The sequence below is a fragment of the Chiroxiphia lanceolata genome, chromosome 2 (genome assembly GCF_009829145.1).
Source record: "Chiroxiphia lanceolata isolate bChiLan1 chromosome 2, bChiLan1.pri, whole genome shotgun sequence".
Classification (NCBI taxonomy): domain Eukaryota; kingdom Metazoa; phylum Chordata; class Aves; order Passeriformes; family Pipridae; genus Chiroxiphia; species Chiroxiphia lanceolata.
The window spans coordinates 52,261,722-52,287,621 of record NC_045638.1 but is presented as its reverse complement, the minus strand read 5'-3'; the positions used below and the strand labels follow the sequence as shown (position 1 = coordinate 52,287,621).

The window sequence follows — 25,900 nt, the reverse complement described above, 5'->3', positions numbered from 1 at the left end:
AAGCCTGAACAAAGAGATAGATTTTCAGTCCCTTGCTGAACATAGGGAAGCTCAGGTGCAAGGTAGCAATTATCTGTCCTCTGCAACACCACACCTAGACTCCTTTCTGCCCTTGTCCCTGCAGCTTGCTGAAAGAGCATTGACGGCAAAAAAAAGACAACCCTCATCAACTGGTCTCTGGCTCACAAGGTGATCACCACATTATATTTCATCTAGAGATGAAGTGTGATATTCTCTCATCATGCTATTTTATTCAAAAGCCTTGCAGCCTCCTTGACCCATTGCTCCATACAGTGTGTGCAGTCGACCTAGCCCATACAGGACAAGGACGATAGCAATGAGATCTAGTCAGCAATCCTGAGATCATAGCTGTTCTGCTGCAATAATCTCCCACTTGTAGCATGTGTCACATGTATGAACTGTTTGGCCTGTAAATCAACAGGTTTGATCTTGCCTCTTGATTCCTGAATAGGTTGCTGAAAGGCTCTCAAAAGAACCTCCACCTCCTAAACTGGTGCCACCCTCTTTACTCACAGTGGATTATGAGGAAGTTGCTGCCTTTTTTGTTGCTTAAGATGACCTGTAAGAGACGATAAATACATTTTATGCCATACATAAATTATTGGGCTTCTTGTAAGACTCGCAACAAAAGAGTACCTAAGGTAAGAACACGTTACCTTGCAGACATGGGAGAGGTGTAGGCTGTGTTTGTTTCGGGCTTCAAAATGTGTCCACAGATAGGGGGAGCTCAACTGGATGCAGCAGCGTTGATGCATGGACCTTTAGAAATCATACTTCCAAATATAGAAATCATTCACTTGTGTTTCTGGTCATATCTGAATCAAATCCAAAAACCAGGATCATGGCAGTTTTGAATCTGATACCATCTTAAGGACAGATTGATTGATATAAGCCACATTGTTGGGGTGGATTACTCATAAATACATACATTTTGACACAGCATTTCAAGTGAGTAAGATGTCACACCTTAGCACTCCAAAGCACTCACCTATATTAGAGATGATTCCTTGGTACAGTATTTTCATCAGCTGCTTGAGTGAATGTGTTGTGTTCTGTAGGTTCATGCTTATGGAGCAAGATGTTATTTAGTCCCAGTTACACTGGTAATTTTAATTCAAATAAAGGAGCCATAGATTTTGCTTCCTCCCTGACTAAGCCACATGTACATGTGCTTAGCATTCTTAGCATTCATACATGCTACAGCTGCATCTGTAGCTGTGAATACACAATCCCACCTGCTGTCCACCTTAGGTCCTCTTATGTAACCTGAAAAAAGCCTGTCCAGGTCTGTTTGGCCTGACCTCCTCAGGTGCACCCTGACCTTCTCATGGCATGATGACAGTTTACAAATACGCCGGCATTGTCTGAGCACATATAGCACTAAAATGTTCCAAAGGAAAGTCTTCCCTTGAACCAACCTTGTGGCCTCCCAGACACTTGAGAGCAGATTTGGCTTTTGGTTGGCCTCACGTAACCTTTGAGATGTAGTGCACCTGCATCAATACACCTACATGTTCTTACTAAGCAGAATTCTCTCTTGGCTTATACAATGGAAATTAGAAGTGGGTGTGCCAACATGGAACTGCACTCTTAATCCACAAATGGTTGCTTTATAAAGACTGAAACACTGTAAAAGCCATTACTTTATGCAATGCAGCTACAGATTATAAGACTCCAGTAACAAGGTATGGATTAAGTGCATTACCACACAATGAATATATGTCAGTTTAGTTTTTATCACTGTCAAACAAGCACCAGGAAAGAGTCATAAGAAAACTATTTATAGCAATAAATCCCATCTCAACATGATAACATTCAGACCAAACACTAAAAAGATCTAGAGGTGTGTAGAATACAAAGTGACTCAGGTATCCCAGGTAACCCACGACATATTGTAGAGCAATTATAGTAGTATTTCTGGCTGGCTAATAGAAGCTGCAGGAGAAACTGTGCTTCACAAGTTTTGGATAAGAAACTAGAAATGTCTGGTCTGGTTGCATATTAATCTTACTGCAGTAAGTATAAGACAACTTTTCTTACCATTAATGATGTGATCTATGGCAGTGCACATCTTCCAAAATGTAAGTAGCATAAGTATAACTTCTTTCATAAGTTGTATAACAAGGCATGCACTGTTCTCCAGACTCACATAATCATGGAAATATCATCACTGCAGTAGTTTGCCTCTCTCTGGATTTTTCCCCTTTACAGGTTTATGCTGACAGTTTGCTTTGCTTTACCTTACTCACTAATGTGGTTAAAATTTGTAACCCTCTTGATGACTGCCATGGTTACAGAGCACATCTCTTTCAACAGGTTCCCTTTTCCTGGCAGTAATACAACCTCTCTGATTCATAGGCTGCAGGATAGTGATGGTGAAATCACTGGAGCTTACCATCCCTTGGCACTGAGGACCAAACAGAGCTGGTATGAACTGGGGATTACCATGGAGTATAGAATAACATCCCTGACTCTGGCTTTGAAGATTCAGTTTCTTTCTCAACATTTTTCTCTTTTGTTGCCTTTCAGAAATGCAAGTGTTTTCATACCATGCTGTATAATTTAACAGAAGACTAATATTTTGTCTGGCAGTCTTTGTAGCTTGTATAGATTATTTCTTGCACCAAACTTCCCCTTCCTTTTTCCCTCTCTCCCCCACTCCTCTGAGTTTAAGTGTGACGTTTTGAAAAGCAAATCTATTTGAATACAGAGCCCTTTCCAGCATTTAATAAATTAGATATGGTTTAATATAGCGTCTTCAGTATATGCTCCTCTTCAGCTTGCTTTACTAAAGTCTGTTTTACCAAAACCACATTAATGTGAATTCATTCAAAGTGTTCCACTGAGACTGAATTTTAATGAAAACATTTTTTTCAAAGAGAGTTTTCAGGATGGAGTGGGTTTTTGGTTTGGGGTTTTTTTTTTTTTTTTTGGTTTCTAAAAAACAAAGGTATTTTGATTCAATAATGGATACTTTGCAGATAAAAACTCTTGGTACATAGATCCCAACATGACTGCTTTGTATCCCACAGAAATCTGTTTGTGCCCTAATTCTCCCCTGTGAGCCAAGTGTGCTGCTTGAACTACTTTTCCCATCATTCACAATAACCAGCAGGCCCATGGCACAGCTCAGCAAGACAGAACCAGTGCTGCTTGAGTGATGTTCTCCACAGGGTTCAGCTTATAGAAGCACTCTGGTTACAGCTCCCATAGGGCACCTTGACACATTTTTCATACAGAAGATGGTACTTTCTAGTCAACATTTTGCAGTTTTGAAACAAAACTCTGCTTTTGCAATGATCCTCATAACAGCAATGATGACGATGATAATAATAATAATAATAATAATAATAATAATAATAATAATAAGTAATAATAGTGATAATATGCTCATGGGAAAAGAAATCCCATTTTCTGGTTAGCTCTATTATTCTCATCTTTATGTATCTTTTCTCCTTGAGAAAAAGTTCAAAGACATGAGTAGTGAAGAATCTAGAAATCTACACTGGGGGTCTGTTTTTAGCAATTGCTTTCATTAGTGAATTGCACTTCTTTCCCAGATTAACTAGGCTCTTGGAATACTCCCTCAATATCCTTTCTCAGGCACAGTCCATCAGTTTTGCATTAAAAATATGAAATTACTGCAACTTGTTGCCTGTACCATTCTTTCTTGCCATGAAGTACTGCCATCTTTATGATCATCAAATAAAATTTAAATAATGCTGCCATGTTCCTCTAGACTGGATGAAATGTAAATATTGTTCAAAGCTCCCATAAGCTAAAAGTATCAGAAATTGAAAATGGTGCTGCCATAAAGATGTGTATTTAATATACAGCTCAGTATTTCCCTGTTTTTCGCCTTTGTGTTTATCGGTGCATTCATTTTTCCTTGTTGCACCAGCATATTTTTATTATTTAATCAAATTATCATGGCTAAGGTAAGTAGCACAATTATTCTTTGTTAGCTGGCATGCTGCCATTCCTTTCATGTGTTCAAGAGTCAACTGTGAATTATAAGGATGTAATGTCCCTGATGGATTTAGTGGTGACATCATAAATTCTCACTCTGATGAAGAAAATAATACATGCTGTTGCCAGTAATTTGCTGACACCACTGAGAGTTAAGGGCACAAATAAAGATGACTTTCTTGGCACAGTACCATGGAAGCCAAAGCTACTGTGAAAGAAAACACCAGTCAGGTGAATTCATAGAATCATAGAATCAACCGGGTTGGACAAGACCTCCAAGATCATCAAGTCCAACCCTTGTTCCAACACTGCCGTGGTTAGTAGACCATGGCATTAAGTGCCACATCCAGTCTCATCTTACAAACCTCCAGGGCCGGTGAATCCACCACCTCCCGAGGCAGCCCATTCCAATGTCTGATTACTCTCTCTGTAAAAAAATTTCTTCCTAATATTCAACCTAAACCTCCCCTGGCACAGCTTAAGACTGTGCCCTCTTGTCCTAATTCAAGTCTTTTGGAAACACATCTGTTAAATGGGGAACAATACACCTACATAATGAATGATCCTTCTCTGTGCTCATAATATGCTTTGAAAACTATGGTCAGTTGAACACAAAAAGGAAAAAAAGAGTATTTGAGGCATCTGGTAATAGTTTGTTAATTACTTCAGCTTAGCTAAAGCACTCCTGGAGTAGCTTGGGATTCACTGTGGCATAAGCATGTAGCTGAATTGCACCCAGCACAAAATTTGAACCAGTTGACTGTCTGAACTCCCTTTCTATCCTTTCCCTGGTGAGGAGTCATGCCTTGTTCCTGTAGATCTAGTTCCTGAATTAGCACTGCTACCACACACCACAGCTGCAATCCAATGAGGCCAGCATGTCCTCATGGTCTTTCAGGACAAACTTGGGGAGCACTCCCAGATGAAATGGTGACCTATTTCACTTAAACCAACAGCAACAGTCATGGTGGGACTGAAGCCTGGCTTGTAGTGAGGTTCATTGACACAAATAAGTTTCTGGGTATATATTTGTGTAATTCACAAAAGCAGTAGACTGGTACAATCTGCAGGCCACAGAAGAGGTTTGACCATGTCTTGTCAACATGATATATGGGATTACCAATCCACTCCTTCACTTTACCCATCAGGCTTCATCCTGTCTAAGCTCTCCAAAAAGAAATTCAGCACACATTCATAAAATACTGTTTGTCCTCTAAACTGATTCCTTTAAATATACCCTAAAAATAGTATCTCCTGTGCTGCCTCCCTGCACCACCGTTGCTGAAGAGAGCTTTGTTCCAGGACCTTGAAACCTCCTTTAGTCTCTTTTTTCAGGTAGATTTAACGGGACTCACAATTATGCCCACCCATCTCTGCCACTCAAGCCTTTCTTTTCTCTAGTAAGATCCCACCCAGATGCCTTAAGGAGGCACATGCTGAATCCCACAACACCATCAGGAAGCTGAAGATTCTGGGTTTTGCTTCAGGAACTGCATGTGGCTCTTGGGCAGCAATATGACAATCTTTTCTGTAATGAAGTACTATTAGTTACTCGGGTTAGTCCAAGGTGTTGGGTAGCATATCAATACCATTATAAAAATCTTTGTTAGGGTTTACACTTTGAACTTGGCTTAAAAACAATGGTGTAGAAATCTGTTCCTTCTCTTTGCCCTCTCTGTTCTTGAACAATTCCAATTTTTAGATTTTCTCTGTGACCCCATGAATCACCATTTCCTACCCCCCACTCAAATGGGGGCTGCACCTCATGATGCCACGTGACTTCAGAAGCTGCATCTTTTAATGAAAGCCAAAATACCTGCCTTTAGCTGTGCAAAATGTAGATGCTATTCAAATTCTGCATATAAAATGCACTTTATATTATCTTGATAGTGAATATGTCTGTGCATTGTATCAAGCAGTGCTTGGCTTCCTTATGCCATATGGTGCAGTTTTATTAGTAGCATTGATTTTAATCTAATTTACCTGAAAACTTTCAAACCTCCTACTTGTGTAAGTTACCTGAGACACTAACCTTATAGCTCAATCCAGATCATACCTGTTTTAAGCGCTCCACATGAATTTCTATCCAAATTCTCTCTCTTCCAGGCTTGCTGGGACCTGTCAGTGTTTCTGCTTTGTTCTTTGCTGGCAAAGCATTGATATGACATTTGTAAACGTTGCCAGATGAATCGGTGGCCTGGGTTTGGTACATAATTCAGAACTTCAGCTTTTCAAGCCCTCTGAAGCAGCAGCCAGCATTGGAGCCAAAGTTTAATATCATTAGTGTATTAATCTATGTCAGTGGTTGAGTCTGTTCTTTTTTTTACCACATTTCACAGAAAATCTCCTTCCACCAGCAATTGATCAAACATGACAAGCTCTCACTTGGCTATTGCCTGCTATATGGGCTACTTAACTTCTGTATTCCTTCCCAGAATGGAAACTGTGGCTTTTGGCAAAATAAAGGAGCTTCTGTTTCTCTGCCACTGTCAGAAATGGAAATTCGGAGTAATCTTTTCATCAGCTTGAAATGCCAGATCAGATTAAAAATCCTGATGCCAAGAGGAGGGCATCTGATACCAAGAGGAGGGCATTTGCTTTGAACTGTGGTTCTTAATGCTCCTTGGTCCACCACTTGGTAGGAGCACCTCAGCCTTGCTGTTCCTTCCCTCATTAGAGCAGTGCTGAAATGTCAAATCATTGACAGAGGCAGAAGTCTTCTAGGAATACACTACTAGGGTGAATTCAAGCCTGCTATAGGGTTGCCAGGTTACTTCAAGGAGGAAAGCACATCAGTGAAGATGTAAACTGAAATTCAAGGGGTGCATGAAGCCTACCTGGTGATTGGACATTGCAACCTCTCTGCTGGGGAGAGAGAGTGGGATGGGCTGCAGAAGCCCCAGGGAGCAATGCCTTTGAATCACTCACTGATCCCTTGACTTTGGACATCTTAAAGTTTGTGATAACGGATCTGGGTTCAAGTAACAGAGCCCATCATGGCCGGCAGCCTGAAGAGGACCTCTATCCTGCTTGGACATGGTCTTGTTACTAAACCTTCCCTGCATTTCACACACACATAGAGAGCCTGGTATGAAGTGTGTTGTTGTCATAATGAAATCATGGGGAATCAGATAGAAAAATGTGTGTTTGAGCATTTAAAGCTAGACTTGCAGACCACAAAACAGACTTCACAAGTAGAGGTCAAGGTGGCACCAATTAAGACAAGATTACATTTAATGGAGAGTCACCTGGATTGAATTAAATGTATTTTCTTGGACCTAGCAGGCTGGAATAAGGATAAACAAACAGCTCCAGAATTCCTAGGTGACCTTCTAATAATCAAGACCAAATCTGAGTTTCAAGTCTTCAGAGCCCCCAAATTATCTTTTATATAAGAACACACATTGCTACTCGGGAGGTCTGTTTGTTGTGATGAACAGAGCATAAAATAAATTCCTCACACACAATAGTGCAGGTGGAGGCTGCAAAGCAGTTTCTCTGACCAATAGAGCTAATGGGTCTCCAGTGTAAAACACATTTTTGTAACTCCCTTTCTTCAGACCTTCTTTTGTTGTAAGAAACACAGTGCCAAAAGAACTTAATGGCTTTGTTTTCCAGTCCATAAACTGCTGATATGTCACTGGTGTTGCACTTAAGCCCACCAGAGTTTGAGCTTGTGCTACAGTCAGGCACTGGGGCCACCACTTTTTTTTTTTTTTTTTTTTTTTGTGAGCTTCATTGTCGTGGCACATTTAAAATATGATAATGTACTTCTATATGGAAACAGAATAAAAACATGATACATACACTTCTCAGTCTTTGGTTCAATCTGTGGCATCTTTTGCCGTTATGCAGACAGTATGCTCAGGAGAAAAAGGACATTACGCTTTAATTCCCGTTGTTTGCCAGTCTTGGACTGTATAATCTACCTGATTGCATTTAGATGAACATTGGCCAACAGTTTTTCACCACAAGAGAGTTTATTTTGAAAATGTGTTGGTTCACTGAGCTCCACTCATCCAGCCAAGATATTTAAATGCCTATGAAATGAGTCCATGTTGGTTTTCAGATCTCTAATGAGTATCAATTATCTGGACTCTATGAATCCCTGGCAGCCTCTTAGTGAATACACTCTCTTGTCAACTTTCACCATTTTTTGTTAGCAGTGAAAAAAACAAAAGCTCAGTATCTCTAGGCAGATGCAAAGGAAGCTTCCTGAAGGTTCACTAGAAATATCTAAAATTTATGGTTTGAGTTTTAACCAGACTAGAAGGTAATTTCAAATACAAAAACATTCCTTGTGGACCCAAAGTAATTTCAAAAATACTTTTCAGGAATCAGCCCAATCTCCAATCTCTTAATAAACTTATAACACCTATCATAAAGAAATAAATGCTGCTCTTGCAGTATTTGCTTCACTTGATACTGATTTGAAACTTTAAGACCATGACTCATGGTCTTGCCCACTATGATTAAAAATACTGGTTTTATACTACAAAAAGAATGGGAAGAACTAAATTTTCACAGAAGATACAAAATGCTTGGTCTTTCTCTAACAAAGCTGGAGGTAAATCTGATACAATTAATGCTTCAAATATTTTTGTACAAGTTTTTGAAGTGTTTCTTTCTGTATTCATTTAGTTTGAATCTTGAGGGTAAGTAAGGAACCATGTTGTTAAAGAGGAGAAATACACCAGCATTAATAATTCTTACAAAGCTTGCAAAGACAGATAAAGGTGTAATAAAGGTATAAACAGTTCTGTTTGGCACCATCTGATTCAGCATTTTGTATCCTAATTATTTTTAAATCTTAGTACTGCTGCCATTCTTTTAACCCTAACCCCGACACCTACGACCACTTTGTAGTCATACTTCACCCTCATCTTAGCCCCAGGATTTTTGATACTTCCCTATGTCCTTTCATTCCTTTTCCTGACTTCACATCTCACCTCAGTCTTTGTCTTGGTTCATACTACAGGTGCCTGACCACTTCATACTGCTGTTACCAGTCCTTCCCCCAGCCCCACCACCATCTGCTAGGTAGGATTTGAAGATCACAACTTCAAATAGACACAGCTAAATCTCTGTGCTGGGCCTGCAAAAAGGCCAGAAAATCTGTCATCTTGGGCTAAGAAGCCTCCGCAAGTGTCCAGTGTTATTCGGTGGTGTTTTCTGTGGTTGGGAGTAATGCAGCTGTTTGCAAAAGGATGCTGCCAGTATCTTATCTGAATTCTGCATCCTGTCGTCCTTCCACATATAAAAGCACCACCTCGGACTCTAGCTACTAAACAGAAAAAAGCACTTGAGTTTCACAGAATCACAGAATGGTTTGGGTTGGAAGGGACCTTAAAGATCACCCAGTTCAAACCCACCTGCCATAGGCAGGGACACCTTTCACTAGATCAGGGTGCCCAAAACCCCATCCAACTTGGCCTTGAATGTTACAGGGATGGGGCATCCACAAACTCTCTGGGAAACCTGTTCCAGTGCCTTACCGCCCTCACACTAAACTTCTTCCTAATATCTAAACTAAATCTACTGTCAGTTGAAACCCTTTGTTGCATCACCTTGTAAAAAATCCCACCCCAGCTTTCTTGTAAGCCCCCTGTATGCACTGAAAGGCTGCAAACTTCTCTTCTCCAGGCTGACACATTCCCTCATATATTTATTACGCCATTCCTGATTCCTATAGCAAGGTGTCATCTTCCACTGTGTCTTTGATAAGTGGCTACCTATCTACTGGGCATCACCACCACTCCTGCAAGTTATGGCCTGTGAACTATTTCTCTGAGCTAACTTCAAGTATGAAATTGCTGTCAGTGCCATCCCTACTTCCTGCCAATAACCTTCCTGCTAGGATAATCAAGGAAAATATTTTGAGCCCTGAAATCTCCCTAAAGTTTATGGGTATGTGGCCATCCATGTGAATCAAACTAAAGCTGACAATCCCAAAGGGCCACATTAGTTTTCCCACAAAAACACATGAATGTAGCACTCCCGTCCCACACTTGGCAGGTTATTCATTTATTTTAATTTGCAGTAACCGTGACTGAGTTACATTCATCTCTCCAGATGTTGCTAGTGATGAAAGCTGGAGAAACAAGCCTTTTCTGATGTCGATGTACTGTGTGCCAAACCTCATCTTGAGCCCCTGGCTCCTGCTGTACTTTTCTTGTGTCTGTACTGCTGCCTTGTGATAAATGAAACTTGCAGAATCACACGTACTGTGGTACAGGAACAAGCATCTTGTCTGGGGAGTGGTCAGTGCCGGAGGCTAAAAACTTGTGCTGTGTGTACATCTGTGGAGGCTCATGTAATAACTACAGTAAAGTTATTATAACTAAAGCAAAGGTGCTGAGGCTTTGATTACAAATGTCGAACAAAATGGGAAACAAAGCAAGTCTGGGGAAGGAAAAGGGTCCTGTTCCCTGTTCTCCTCCCCCTACCACATCACAACAAGCCACTTTTCTGCCTTTGTTTTATTAGCTCCAAAAGCCTTTGCCGTCTTGCCTTCTTGGCATACTTGTAGAGTCCTGGGAAGCTCAGAGTTTTCTCTCAGTTACGCTGAAAAGCCCCAGATGGTCTAAATGATCGTTTGTAAACAAATGAATAATCAGAACCAAAAAAAGCTCTGCAGAAAGCCTCTACCAGCCTTTTCTAATTTTTTACAAAATGCCTCAGAAACAGCTTGCATACTTCACTAGCAGACTGAAACAGCCATGTTATCAATTTGCGCATATGGAGACCAATTTTGTCTCAGCTAATTCCAGGCTTTCAATTTCCATGAAGCTCCTTCTCCCACGCTGTGACTCCTTCTGGAAGCAGTGAAATACCAGACCTCTGCTTGTCTGAGGTAGGGTCCCAGGGCACCCAAGGAGCAGCCCCCATTTCCTGCTTGCATTACTTACCTGCAGACCCATCCACCAGTCAGGATGTGAGATAAGCCTCCCAACATAGCTGAAGCTAAAACCTCTGCTTCATGTTCCTGCTGTCCTTCGAGGCTCTGCCTCTGTCCGTGCCTGTGTGCTGAGGTGGCAGTGCTGTGAGCAGGACCCCAGGTTGTTCAGGGTCTGTCATAGGGGAGGCCATACTGTCTCTTCTCAGATGCACCTTGCAGCCTGGGCTTGGGCTGAACTTATGCTGCCAGTGGGGGAGATGAGAACAGGTCAGGTCTGGGGGGCACATGGGGCTTTGGAGAACCCCTTGAAACACCAGCTCATGCATGGAGAATAGACATAGAAGGAATCTGAGCGTTCATCTCCTCCCCTTGACCTTTCATAGAATCATAGAATGGTTTGGGTTGGAAGGGACCTTAAAGCTCATCTAGTTCCAACCCCCCCTGCCATGGGCAGGGGCAACTTCCATGAGACCAGGTTGCTCAAAGCCCTATCCAACCTTGCCTGTAATACTTCTAGGCATGTGACAACCATTTTGGCTCTAACATCTTAAATTAAAGAGCTTTAAAACTGCTATTCAGCTGTTGCATAGCTACATGGACACCCACCTCCCAAAGATATTCCCAGTAATGCTCCTGGTGTCCACAGGTATGAATTCGTAGACAGACTCCTTTAGAAAGAGCTAGTCAGTATATACATACATATATGCATACAGTGCACGTATGTATAAATATATATATACACACACACACATATATATACTAAGCAGATATATACATGTACTTGCATGCCTATATGTGCTACCAGTCAGACGCCAATGTAGACACAGCAGATATTTAAGGACAAATGAGGAATTAAAGCAGCCTTCTCTGGTAGATGGGGCTAGATAAAGCGCTAGATGGGGAACAGTTGCATCCTGCTTCCTGCAGCAGACAGCCTTCTCTTTTGGCCACTCATTTCCATGAGACTGTGGAGGTAGGAGAGGAAGCCATTTCCCAGGAAATTCCCTGCTGTCCCAGCCTCAGCCACATACCGACAGGCTCCCTGCCATCCTGGTAATGAAATAGTTTCACAGTGGTCCTCTCTCAAGTCTGCTGGTTCCTCAGAAACGGTGACACATGGTTGCATCTGCCACGGCTGGATTTGCCTCTGCTGAAATGGAATGGCACAGCAGGATGGCCATGATCCTGGCGGAAATGGTTGAGATTTTTTCCACCTCAAAATCCAACCCGGTGTGTTAGCTAAGGTACCACAATGGTGCTATTTGCAGTAGTTTCTCTTCTACATACATGACATATATAATGAATGTATTTAACTGTACTTTTCCATCCAGAGACTGCTAGACAGAGACAGGAAAGTCCTTTCCAGAGCTGTAGGGTTCCTTGTTTCCGTGCAGTCTCAGTGATGGCATTTCAGCCATCAATGCTGCTGCACATGCTATGCTGCATATGTCACGTTTACGATCCCGTTGATCACGGGAGAGGGAGATTTAATAACTCCTTACAAACTGCATACCAGAGCCTCTTCAGGGCATTGCATTAGTAAAAACACAGAGTGGAGCCCATAATAAATGTTACAAGGGGAAATACCTTTGACTGATAAGAAGCTGAGCGGATGACAAATCACAAAAGCCTCCAGAGAAACCCTCAAGAGCAGATAACCTTGAGACGTACCTGTATATAAAGATTAAACAGCAACTCAAGCTCAGCAGAGATTTATAGCGCTTTGTAAGCATCTCGGTTTCACTGTTTGCTTTTGCAGTAGTTTCTGGACTTTATTGTTAGTTTCTGTCTGTTAATACTCTGCATAGGCCCAAAAATACAGGTGTAGAGAAGTCACCCCAGAAAAAACAAAGGATTTGTTTGAAATACTTTACAAGGAGATTTTACAGATCAATATCCCCAGCAAATGAGAAAGATAACCAGAAAAGGGCACAGTACATTTGTGAGCAAGGTTGTGCAAAGATACAAACAAAAACATAAAGGATAAAATATATTGACATGTTTCAGCTTACTGGCTAAATCTGGTTATTCATTCCTTTGTGAGGGGCAGTTCTAGTTATTATGGGCTATATATTTTTGGTAAGACAAATATGTGAGGCAGTAAATGCCTTTGGGAATATGCTAGGAAGACTACGGCTACTGCTGCTATTTGGGTCTTCTCACAGAAAATACCCATGGGTATAAAAACTGTAGCCAGTTATGGGCTGGGTCAAAACCTTAATCAGGGAGCCCATTCTGCCTAATGGCTAAAGTGAGAGAGGAGGTACTCAAAATGCGTAGGTGCTACTATGAAGATCAGGAAACACTTTCTCACTGTGAGGGTGATTGACCCCTGCCACAAGTTGTCCAGAGAGGCTGTGGAGTCTTCATCCTTGCAGATTCTCAAAAGCCATCTGGACACAATCCTGGCAACTGGCCCCAGGTGTCCCTGTTTGAGCACGGGCGGTGGATCAGATGACCTCCAGAGGTCCCTGCCAACACCTCCCATTCTGTGATGGCATTTTTTGCTTAACTACTGAGTCACTGCAGCTACAGTCAATTGCCTTTTGTTCTTTGTCTATTTAAAGGGTATAACTTCCCCCAATTTGCAAGGATGGGAGGCTTGTTCAGGGACAGGTTTCCACACTGTGCACCACAGGCATTGCTGAAGACTGATTATGTCTGTGGCAGTCTGCCCCACAGAGATGGCTTCTCTTCGGAAAGGACAAATACTTGGTGATCGCCAAAATCTAGTTCCCCTTTCAATTCCCAACCAAAATCTTGTGCCACTGGGCCACAGTGCAGCAGGCCACAGCACAGCAAGCAGGCCTTTCACCCAAACCTCCCTTATGGGTGCATTTCCCTATTACAGGCTGGACAGAATGACTAGCACTGTAAATCCATGGGTGAAAGTGCAGTGCCAGAGCTCCACCCGGAAGGCAGGCGGGTACACCAGGTTCAAGGATGATGCCAATGTGGTTCTTTTATGCCCAAAGAGAGGGAACTGTCCTTATCTGATCCAGCAACTCAATGTGCAAAGTTGAAGGTTGTTACCAGCAGCCACTCCTTGTCATGCTCACAGAGAGCCAGACATGCCCAGTAAGATGTGCTTAAAACAACGTGCCAACTTTTCACTCCAAGTGGACCGTTCAACAACAAAGGAAAGAAAAGGGGAATAGGGATTAGATGACAATTGAGCAGTTGTTTGTGCAAGTGGAAGAAATAACTTTTCAGGAACAGAGCGTGGGTCAGGGCAGTGGATGGTGTGGGCGTTCACTGGACAGGTCAGACTAAATAGTCAGTGATGCATTTTATACTTACAGCACTGTTGGGAGAAAAATGAAATTAAGCACACACAGGACACTGATGAAAAACAAACAACTTATTGTGTGGAAAGCAGAAGTGCTTTGGAAGGGCCAGTACAACTATCTGATTTTTAAATTCATCAGCGGTTTTAGAGATTGAAGATCTGTTCTAGAACAGCTTTGGTTCAGACACATCTCTTCATAAGGCTCAGAGGTGTCCAAATCACTTTGTTTACTTGTTCCCCTGCCTGTAACCATGTAACACTATGGTTTTTATTAGATGAATTATCATATCGGTTAAAAGCAAGCAAGTGGAAATTCAAGGGAAGGGGAAAATTAATTTTAAGGAGAAACTTCACCTGTAAGGGTAAAGTGCAGCTCCAAGCCACTGACTTGATATCCACAGATGTCCTAGACTGACTCAAACGTGAAGGAAGCTTCTTTGTGGAATGGTGAGACACAAGGGAGAAGCTCACAGGCCTCAAAATGTCCCTAGGAGCAATCCCAAACACCAAGTCTCTTCAACTAGGCATGAAGTTGCTGTTTCCAGTGTGCCACTGCCCTTCTCTAGTAGCTGTTCCTTCACTTCAGGGGCACACAGTGAACAAACCCCCTCTTGGCTGCACAGGTACCTCAAGGAAGCTGCACATTAACTGTACCCACCTCTCTACACACCAGGAAAGGACAGGGGCAGAAGCAAAGTGAGACAGACACAGAACTCCATTTTAAAGTACTTAGGGAACTCAGATTATACAGTAATGCAAAATATTTTTATATCATACCAGGACATTCTTGTTTATACTGCTGAGTGCTATTTTATTTGTTCCAGCTTCTCCACAGATGCACAAATGCTAGGAAAGGAGAAAGAATGTCTACTCTCTATGATGGCTTTTAAAAAATCAGAAAAGTAAAATTCATTTCTTAAGCAAAAATTCCATTAAAAATCACTATATGTTTATAGAAAACAAAGGTTTAATTTTAAAAAGTTAATAACTGGGTATTCCAGAAGCTTTGAGTCATCCACAGTAATAATTAGGGGTTTTGTTCCATACAAAATGCTTTATTTAACCTTCATGCCTCCATTCAGATAATTGTACAAATGCATACATTTAAAGGTTTAAACTCTATTTCAATTCACAGCTCAATTAATAGGAAAGTTGAATACAGAAAAGCAATGCACCAACAAAATATGTCTGAGACACCATTTAAAACGATAACACTTGTTCATTTAAACCTTTGAGAATAGAGTGGAATAATCATCCTCTGACAGAACTTCATTAGGGGACTCCCTTTACATCATCATAGGGCAAAAATCACCTTTTTACAGTAAGAGGAAAAAAAGCTCTGAGTATATTTACAATACATACACTATACATAAATACAAGAACAACACTTACATAATATTAATAAACTTATAACATAGGCATTGCCTAAACACTACATAGTATATAAATGCAGAGGAAACTATTGGGAAATTAGATCTTCAGAAGTTTAATTTTGGAAGAAAAGTAATTTTTGTATTTAAAAGCTTTTGAAAAGAAGGCAAAAGAAAGACTTAAAAAACGTTTGCTTGCTAGCACTGGTATTTTTATTCCTTTTAAGTGTAGGACCTCTATTGACACTATTATCTCTATAGGGTTACCGATAATGGCCCTCCCTTTCGCATCTTATCTAGGAAAAAGACTGAGGTGCTGTACATACTAATTCCATTGCTGTGAAGCTTCGGTCCCAAATGAATTACTTGGTAAATGACGGGATGTTTTTGTATTTTTACACAGGAGGATCAAATGAACACTCATTGGTATATACAACAATAATGACCTGATCAGAAGGAACAATTTGGGGCCAAATGCAACCCCATCCTTAGCACTTCATTCAACTAATGCCCTAGAGGAATTTGCTTCTTCCATAAGTAACTTGGCCAAGAATGGTATTTTTCATTATTGTTGTTTCTTCCTAAACACAGCTGAAAGAACTTTCTGATTTAATGGTATTTTTGACCCCACATGTTGACAGCAGTGTCCAAATCTCTCTTTCCCTTGAAGTGTATGAATACGTGTCTGTGTGTGGGTTGAAAGTCTTAAGGCTGATAGTGCATGAAACTTCAGTAATTCATTACTATCTCAGTGTATATTCTAGAAATGTGCAAATGGGAAATACAACTTTTTAAGGACAGACAGCAGGTCAAGAGAGCATATTGTGTAGGTGTTCAACAAAGAACTTAAATTACCAAGGAAGCCACGTATAGCACAATAAGGAAAGAAATAAACTGTGCTTTTTTTTAAAGATGCAAATTTAGCAGCGAAAAATAGTTTGAAACCAGAAATGACAACATGAAGTCTGAATTGTGAAAAATATTAGTTCAGCTATGAAGATTTGGCTCAAGCTGACTTTCCAAAGAAGCTCTTTTACATATAGAAAGGCAGGGCGAGGGAGAAAAGCGGTATCTGAATCTATTTGTGTATTTCATGGTTCATGGTTATGACAATCCTTTAAAGCCATCACCTGTGGTCCCCTACCAGACACTGAATCGTTTTTTAAATGCAGAGGTCACAGCAAAGAGCAAGGTTTACAAAGTCAATGTGTGAATCACCTCTTCTCTTAAAACTGAAGTATCTTGGCTCACTGAAACTTTTGACACTGAATTGGGACAACAGGATCTCAAATAACTTTTTTCTATTTTTATTTTCATAATAGCTAAGGAAGAAAAAGAAAACCCAAAAGGGAAAAACCTCAACATGAAGGGAAAAAAACCCTGGATCATTTTGGGCTGGTGAAGACAAGGTACCCTTTCCTACATAAGAACTAACACATGTAAGGCTGCAATCAGCCAAATCTTCCAACACGGCAGGTTTCTACAGGTGCCCCCTTGTAGTGTTGCTGCTCCAGAACAAGGAACCAAACTCTCCTCTCCAACAACAGCTACAGCTCAGGTACGAGGTACAAAATAATGTTTCCTTTGTCCTTCTTGTTCTTCATTCCCTGGTGCCCTCCTAAAATCCCCAGCATGAGTTTTAATCTTTTGTGTGCTTAATATCTGGAGATCAAACTCAGGACAACAGAGGAAGCATATGCATGTTCTGAAGGGATTATTTCTGCTAGTGGTTAACAGTAAAATTTTTTACTTAACTAGCAGTCTTGACATGCGATTAACCAATGTGTATGAACATCTCATTATTTTACATGTGGGTTCATGTGCTTCTTTTTTTTTTTTTTTTTGCACCTGCACTTTTATCTGTATATGAGCATCTTTGTGCACACACAATTCTGCCTCAGTGAGATTCCAGCAGCAACCCACTGATGGCAGTGAAAGTCTAGATAAAATGTTGCATTTTTCAAATACAAAATTCTGCCTGGATAAATGACAGGTACAAATACAGAGGACAAAAATCAATCTTCCTTGTCAAAGGCATTAGGACAACCAGTTACATTTTCATCTTCAATAAATTAATTTTTAGAAATAAAAGAAGCATGAGGGCTGGCATTACACTGCTATTTTAAGAATCCATTAGCATTAGTTAATATTTACTAAAAAAAATTTTGAGAAAAAATAGAGTACAAGAGTCACAAATGGCCGTTAACTGGTAAGATCAATTAGTCTACTGATGCAAATGTTTAGGCCACCCAATATAAAAATCTCCACACTTTATTTTAGGAATCAACTTCCTGTTTGCTATTCAAATAGTCTCTAGACTGACAGTCCTGTTTTTCACTCACTTGTCCCCAAAAGAAAGAAAAATGATATATTTTGTCCACTCCTGAAGTCAACCATTTCTAAGATGATATTAAATACTATGAGCACTACATGACGAATAGAAAGGAGACATAAGGTCAACTCTGTGTTTCCAGAGTTCAATGCAAATGATTTTTCAAGAGAATCCCTATTCTATCATATTCCCTAAAAAAACCTCCATTGGGCTTATTGCTGGTTTTTGGATTACTTCACTAGAGAATACCCTGGATACATGGGTACATCCAACATAAAACAGGCAGAAATCCCCTAAAACACTGCTTGACAACGACCTCCAATCACATCTACTGAGAATCGATACAGCTACGAGTCATTTGTAAACTAAGATTTATTTTCTTCTTACAAATATATGACAGGTGTTATCTGAGAAAATAACTAAAACCTTTAACACAGTATCTCAACGTGAACATACAAATGGCACTTTGTGTTTGTTTCTGTGCTGCATTATTGTTCTCCAAGTAAAATTTAATTTTCACCTTACTGTTAACAGAATCCCGTTAAGTTATTGCTGTGTAAAAGTATAGGAACATCCCATCAGTTCTAATTACAGGCACTTTCAGTTTCTGTTTCACCTTTTAAAATAGATTTTAGGCTATCTCACTGAAGTCTATGTGTACTTTAAATGTCAGAACCATCCTGGTACAATTAATTTTCTTGACATGTTACTGCACCTAAAAGACTAAACTCCCCCCCAATGAGCAAAAAGCAGCTGCCTATTTCAGCTCTGCAACCTTTAATGAAGATGCATTGTAGTCAGGGAAATACAAGAAAAAACAAAATCATATGAGCGCTTGCCATTACTGTATCTGGAGTTCACTGTAAAATGCCATAAGGAAAAAAAAAATCACAAAACCCCCAAACCTTCTGTATGGTTTTCCTTTTGATTAAGTGTTTTTTACCTTTATTCAGTCAAAGACATGGAGCGTTGACTTATTTTACACTCAGTATGACTTTGCTATATCTCACGCCACCTGCAAAACAGCAAAGAAGTGGCCACTCCATTTTGCAGAGAAAACACGCTCTGATAAAACAGAACAATTTACTTCTTGTGTTTTGTCAGTAAGCTTTGCAAAGCATTATCTTACCAGTTTTCCCAATGAAAACTAAAGTAATTTTTTAAAAATATACTTCATTTAATCTACTTAATACCCCATGTGAAATTGTGAGTTGGAAAATACTTTTCCACTAATCACATATATTGCAGAATATTTAAACTGTTACAAGTATAGTAAAATAATTTCAAGTTATTTTGATTTCTAAAGATGCAGTATCCTTACAGTTACATATTTATGCTAAAACCTGATTCATTGTGGAGAATTTAAGCCTTTTCAAGGTACCAATGGGCATGACATCATTAGCATACATTACACAGCAACTGTTATGCTACAGCAAAAATGTGAAAAGAGAACAATCTTTAAATTTCTCTGTGCACTTCTCCAGTTATGTATCACAGACAAAGGCACAACACAATAACATGAGCTGGTTTCTTAAGGTAGTATTTTCTGTAACAGTGTTTATTTAAAATTCTTCCTTTTCTGATTTTTTTTTTCATTTTAATTTTAAATAAACTTTTTATTACCTGCACATGAGAGACACATGGAAGTGCTGGGGTTTATATGCATGAGTGTAACGATGAGCATGTGGGAATAGCGTGGATTTACTGATTGATCTTAAGACTTGATTGCTGTGGAAGATGCAGTTTCACACACTGACCTTTCCAAACCAAAATTCAAACTAAAAAATAAGTGGGATATTGAATCAAACTTACTCTGATTTTGAGGTATTCATCTTCAATAAAGGAGAAAGAGATTTTTTTACATTAAACAACATTTATTATCAGAAGATAAATTTATAAATGGCAACTAGAATACATTTTCAATGTGGCTAATGGAAAACGAGACTTATGATTACTGTTATTCCCATTATTAAAGGGGAAAAACGCTGTCCAGCTATTTGTCCATGCTCTGCGCTGAGTTTACCCCAAACATCAACATCACTGATGTAATTTTCAACACTGTTAATTTTGTTATACGTTACTCCAGCAAATAATCATACATACAAGTCAGTCTAAATCTATTTAATTAGTTATGTAAGCATGAGAGAGAATAAGGAATACTGCATCTTCATCCCCAAGTTAAAAACTGTTGTTGCAACGAGCCAATTTTACAGTGCTGAATATAACAGGTGCTCAAAAAATAACAACAATTAAAAATTTTAGAAGTCCTGTAACAAAGCTGTCTGCTCATTGCATTTTCCTATAATGCTGGCTTACTGAGATTTCCTGTCAAATCTGTTTAAATCTTTTGAAAACATATGAAATCTGACACTTTGTGGTATAATTTCCCTTGCAAGCTGTAATGGGCAATGTCACAGCATGGTGGCTATTACCTATCCTTTACTCAAAAGCCTAAATCTCTGTTTCTCTGGAAGAATGGGACACTGGTATATACTTGTGTCTCACAACTGCTCAATTAAGATGAACCTACTACATTGTGTGAAGATGAGATCTCATATTTCTGCACGCTACATACGATGTAAGCCTTCGCCATGGTTATGAAATGTCATGGACCTGCAGTGGGATACCAGGACTTTTGAGGATACTACCCTGGAGCAATTGCCCTTGGTCTTTGCACAAGTACATTAGTTTGGCAGGTCTGAACCACAGGCACTGAAGGCAAGGACACCCTGAGGATCTGGGGGACATCAACTCCACATTCAAACACCTCCATTCCACAGAGTAACTTCTCTTAAAATATTTCTGAAGGGGAAAAACAGAAAACAACCTCACAGAGTATTTGGGATCAAAGTCTGCAGGTGCTGGTAGGAATAAGAAACTTGTCAAGAACCACACTGGGTACTTGAAACCCAGTGGTGGACTATTGCTTGTTGTGTAAGTTGTCTGGAGGTAACAGCACCACGAGAAGCCCTTGCACATGTGCTGGAAAGGCTGAGGATATACTTCTTGCCTGTGAAATAATAAAATATAGCACACACTCCTTTACCTTTTGGCTTCATTCTGTTACTATTGACATACTCTGTGCCTGTGTCCCTTGGCATGAGTGCTGCTTTAACCCTCTATCACTTTAGGGTTCCTTGAATAAAATCAGGCCCTCTTTCTGTTGCAGTGTTTCCAAAGCATAAAGTAATGGGCAACAAGCTGAAAAACCAAGGATTCACACAGAACAACCTCGGCCTTGGGAGATGAGCCCCTCCAGTGTCTGTGATACATATGCTCCCCCACCGGGCAGTTCAAAGTTCAATGATGAAATTTAAGGCCTCTCAATTTCTCTAGTAGGAGTTTTTCTCTCTTCATTGACTACAGGGGAAGCCTAAAGAGGAACACTGATCTCTGATCAGTTACATATCTCTGATCAGAAACACTGATCTCTCTCAGTAATATCACATCCTCTTGTACACTAGCAGAATGCCCTCTACAGTTGCTGCTCAAACAGTTTTAATTATCTATGGGAGAAAAAAACCATGGGTTCCAAAAGGCATTCTGTATGCCATCGGTTCTTCAACTGAATTACTGCTATTCAAATAATTAGTTGGTAAAATGTTCCTGGGCAGGAAAACAATTTTATCAATTGACTTCTACCTGACCTGACTGCTTTCCCTAAACACCACTGACAGATGCATTGAACGGGACAATACTGAAGTATACAAAAGACAGACCTCAGACGTAATCCATGAAGCACCTCACGCACAACACTTGACAACCATTTTTTTAAACCAACAGCAGTAACGCTGCTGGTAAAGACACAGTTCTGCTGCCCTGCAATGCCTTGTGGTCCATCCTGAAGTCCTGATCTGTCCCTGATTTGGAGATGGATTCTACAATGTTGTTGAATTTGGTGGAAGCTGATTACCAACATGGTCAATGGGAATTGATCAAGGCATTTTTCCCTCAATGGCTGTGAGCAGTTTGTATTGGGTTTCTCTGCTGACCACTCAGCGGGGAGCCTGAGCTTCTACAGTACTAAGTTATTCTTTCAGAGAGCTGATGAACTATCCAGTATTGGGGAATACTAAGGATATTTAAAGACAATCAAACTCTGGGGCCTGTGAATGCTGTTAGAAAGTATTATCCCGGTCACAGTAATCCTCAATTAACTGTAATTGCTTTTGTATCTGTATGGGTACTCTGCGCTGCTTTTTCCTAAAGATTACCTTGATTTCAGAATCCCCACAAAATTACTATGTTTATTTCAGGAATCAGATATTAACTGGGATGGTCAAACATTTAAAAACAAACAAGTGGCATCACAAGTTTAATCTGTGCAATTCCTGGAACCAAATACTCATAATTAAATGCATTGCAAAAGACCTTTACGTATTCATCTTTCATCTCTAAGATATGAAAATCTCAACACTTGAAAAGTCTTGCCAAGCCTCCTCTTTGTCAAATTTAGCTGAATAGGCAGATCTTTGTGAGGAAAGAAAACAGAAAAACACTATTCTGTTTGCATGAATAACTGATGACTAAGAGTTTTTCTCTTTCCTATATAATTCAATTAATACAAATTGGTTCGCAATTACAGGGCTGTATGGGAAGGATCAAGAATTTCCTTTTATTTAATCTGAAAAGGCTTGGATTGAAAATCCCACCAGAGGCAGCCACTGGTACCCATATAAAGGGCCATTTATATCATACTAGACAGCTGGCAAAATCTTGTTATTCTCTAACTCCCAGGGAGAAACCTAATGTCTTGCAGAGCACCACTGCAGAAGCATTTCTCCTTCCTACTTACAATTCATCCACTAACTCCTCAACTATCAGCTCTTTCCTGTATCTTTCATGCTTTCCAGACACAAGTATTATGTTAAAGGAAATAAAAGTACTTAACTGTGGTACCTAGCAGGTCAGTGAAACCATCAGAAAGATTAACTTTAATGCTTAAATCCTACATGCTATTTCTGCATACCCCCCACTTCTGTTGGTGTGGAGTAAATTATTGTCTCAAGAGCCATTTTACCTTATTATTGCTTTTTCTCTGCAAGAGATGCAGCCGTTTCTTCTCTGCTTTGTTCTGATGATACATTCAATTCCATTTCATGAATGGCTACACCACTAACCTTGGTACCAGCAAGTACAAGATCTGACTATTTCCTTGTGTTCAAATAATGGTTGTGGGGAAGAGGATACCTGCATGAAAGAAAACTGCACATTGAGAATGGGGTAGTAGTTTTTAGATGGGCTCTTTCTATATAAATCAGAAAATGGTTCTATATAAGTCCATGGTAAAACACAGATACTTAATATTGTACTTTCAGCAGAGATGCTGCTGCCCTTTGCTTATTTTACAGACTTCAACAACAATAAAAGAAAAGAAAGGGAAAAAAAAACATAAAAGAAAAAGTTTAAATGGCTGGTGTCCACTAGGGCATAATGACAAATTGTGGTACAATATTAAAATGCCACCACCGTTATTGCAAAAGTCTGATTAAGTGACCCTTCAGCTTCAGCAGCAGGATCTCTCCAGCAGAATCTTCTTGCCTACTCACACGCAGCTTGTCTGTAGCACAGCTCAGGTGTAATGCTGACACCGGCCAAATGGTATTCAAAACAAGGGGAAAAGATGGGATAATACAGATCTAGCGGTCTTGCTTTCATCATCATTGTCGTCGTCGTCGTCATCATCATCATGATCGGTTTGTGGTATCTAATCCTCCAATCAGCAGTGATTTTTCAGGAACAAAATGTCTGGCAGCTGAGAAAACATACAAGCTATAAACATTTTTTGTCAAAGGATGCAGCATGTAAAATAATGCCCATTCCTGTAGCATTTCGGCTGCTATTTCCCAGGTGATTGTGATGACATTTTCAGGGTTAGCCATGCTGAGGGGCAGACGGGGTTAACTTCAGATGGCGAGGAGAAGAGTGGCACTTCTTTTCCTGCTTTTTTTTTTTTAATTTCTGTTATTCTTTTTTGTTACAGGCATCAGGGAAAGCCCTGCCTGTTAACACTGTAGAGGGGGATTCAGCCCTGCTGAATTCACTCTGGGTAGTTAAGAGACCCAGCTCTTAAACTCGGCTGGAACAGGTAGCGTTTCTCAAACCAGCATGTGCCTGCGGCGGTGGAGCGCCAAGTGATCTGAGCGGGAAAAGCTGCGGTCACAGTCTGCACACTTGAATGGCTTCACTCCCGTGTGCTTGCGGTAATGCCTCGTCAGTTCGTCCGATCGAGCAAACTTCCAGGTGCAGCCTTCCCAGGTACATTTGTAGGGTTTTTCTCCTGTGAGAAACAAAAGAAAGAGGGGAAAGGGGGGGAGAAAACAGGTTGTGACTTTCCCCTTGTTGCTATTAATCCCCACCATCCCCTCTGCATGCTTCCCATGAACACCCACTGCCTGGGGGTTGCTTTAGGCCAAATTACACAATTACGAGGTACAAGATCTGCTGAATATAAGGAAAAGGGCCTTGAGATTTATCATTCCTGTGGCATTCATATAACTAAGAAAATCAACAGGATTAAGGCAATAATATAGATCCTACCTTGCAGGGGTGATGCGGGGATTAACATCAGGACAAAGGGCTATGTAATTATTCTCATAATTACCATATGAGTTCGTTACCCTCATCTTGTCAGGCTACACTTTCTCCCCTAAGAACCAGATTACCTGTTATTTCTTCAATTTACCATGGGCTGCCACAGACTTCCAACTATTTTATGAAGTTTATGAAGGTTTCTCACTATTTGTATAAACAGCACTGCAGGACATTTCTTAGCAAGCTGGTAAAAATGAACTACTATTTTCCAATGAAACATAAAAATTCAACCTGCAAAATGTCCTCTTATTTATTGCATTTATTTTCAGTAAAATTAATTTTGCATAAGTTGTTACTAGGAACGGTGTAGAATTTTTAAATGTACTCAGCCATGGGACTTCCACAATACTGTTCAGAAACACCCATTTACTTCAGTGAGCTCAGACTTGGGTTAAGTGTGGATTTTTGGAAAATCCCACCCTCTGCTTTATATTTAAAAGTAAGAATTATGTACGCCCCACATTCTACATTGTACTCTGTCAGAGGAGATTAATACAGCCAAACAGGATTTTGTGCTTTCATAAAGCAAACTATTATAAAATCCCATTGTTGCCATGCTTGTAGACTATACTTTGTGATTTCTATCACCTGCCCTCAAACAGGTTAAATGCCCTTGGCAGTTACCTTGATCCCACAGTGAAGTGTGGACCAAAACTGAGGAAAGGAAACTGTGTGAGGTCCGTTTGTATCTTCCTTTCATGTGTCAAAAATTTTACTTCCCCTTCTGAAACCAGCTAATCACAACCAGGACAACAAAAGAGCATCTCTGCAACAACTGTTTGCTTTGTCAGGCACAATCATTCTTCAGTTATTTATTATCTCTTATGAATCATGAAGAGCTTGCAAGAAACTATTTCAATTACATGAACCAGTGACGCAACACTTGCTTTGTCGTAGGCAGAACCTCCCTCTTTGTGTCTCTTCAAAAGTCAATAAATGCTTTACCAAAAGAAAATTTCCAAGTATGAATATCATCATGAAGTTCAAACAGCCCTGAAAAATCCAGCTGAAAAGGCCTCTGTCAGGAAATTGAATGCTGTAGAGACATCAGCATGACATGTCAGCAAGGTTGTCAGCATCATTTGAGCTCCTTGGGTCGGTACCTTCTGTGCACCATCTGGGCTGTGCTGCAGTTTTGATGTCAGACGGGGGTGGCAAACAGTTGCTGCAAGAAGACCCCAGCAATCGGAGCGCTGAGGTGACCGCAGCCTCTAGCTGCACCAACAGTGACTAAGCCTAGATAATTTTATACTCCTTAGACAAGCACAAAGCACCAAATAGTGTTTGTTGCCAGTGGGGTGGATGCAGCACTGGGCATCTCAAATCCAGCAGCTGCTGTGAGCTGGACAGGCAGACACAAGCTACAGTGCAGATGGCGGGCTGCACACTTGCCAATGACGCAGTGCTACAAAATGTGCTTGGATTTG

General features: G+C 40.3%; 1 protein-coding gene across 6 annotated transcripts in view; it reads right to left on the bottom strand.

Annotated features, from left to right (window-relative positions):
- Positions 1 to 14,967: 14,967 nt before the first annotated feature.
- Positions 14,968 to 25,900, bottom strand: part of KLF12 (Kruppel like factor 12) — a 245,234-nt gene continuing 234,301 nt past the window's right edge. For 5 of the 6 annotated variants that reach the window (XM_032678675.1, XM_032678680.1, XM_032678677.1 and 2 more), the window contains one exon: positions 14,968 to 24,159. In XM_032678675.1, the coding sequence (XP_032534566.1) occupies positions 23,978 to 24,159 (182 nt within the window). In that variant the 3' untranslated portion in view covers positions 14,968 to 23,977. The remainder of the gene's footprint in view (positions 24,160 to 25,900) is intronic. The other variant, XM_032678681.1, reaches the window with a different exon arrangement.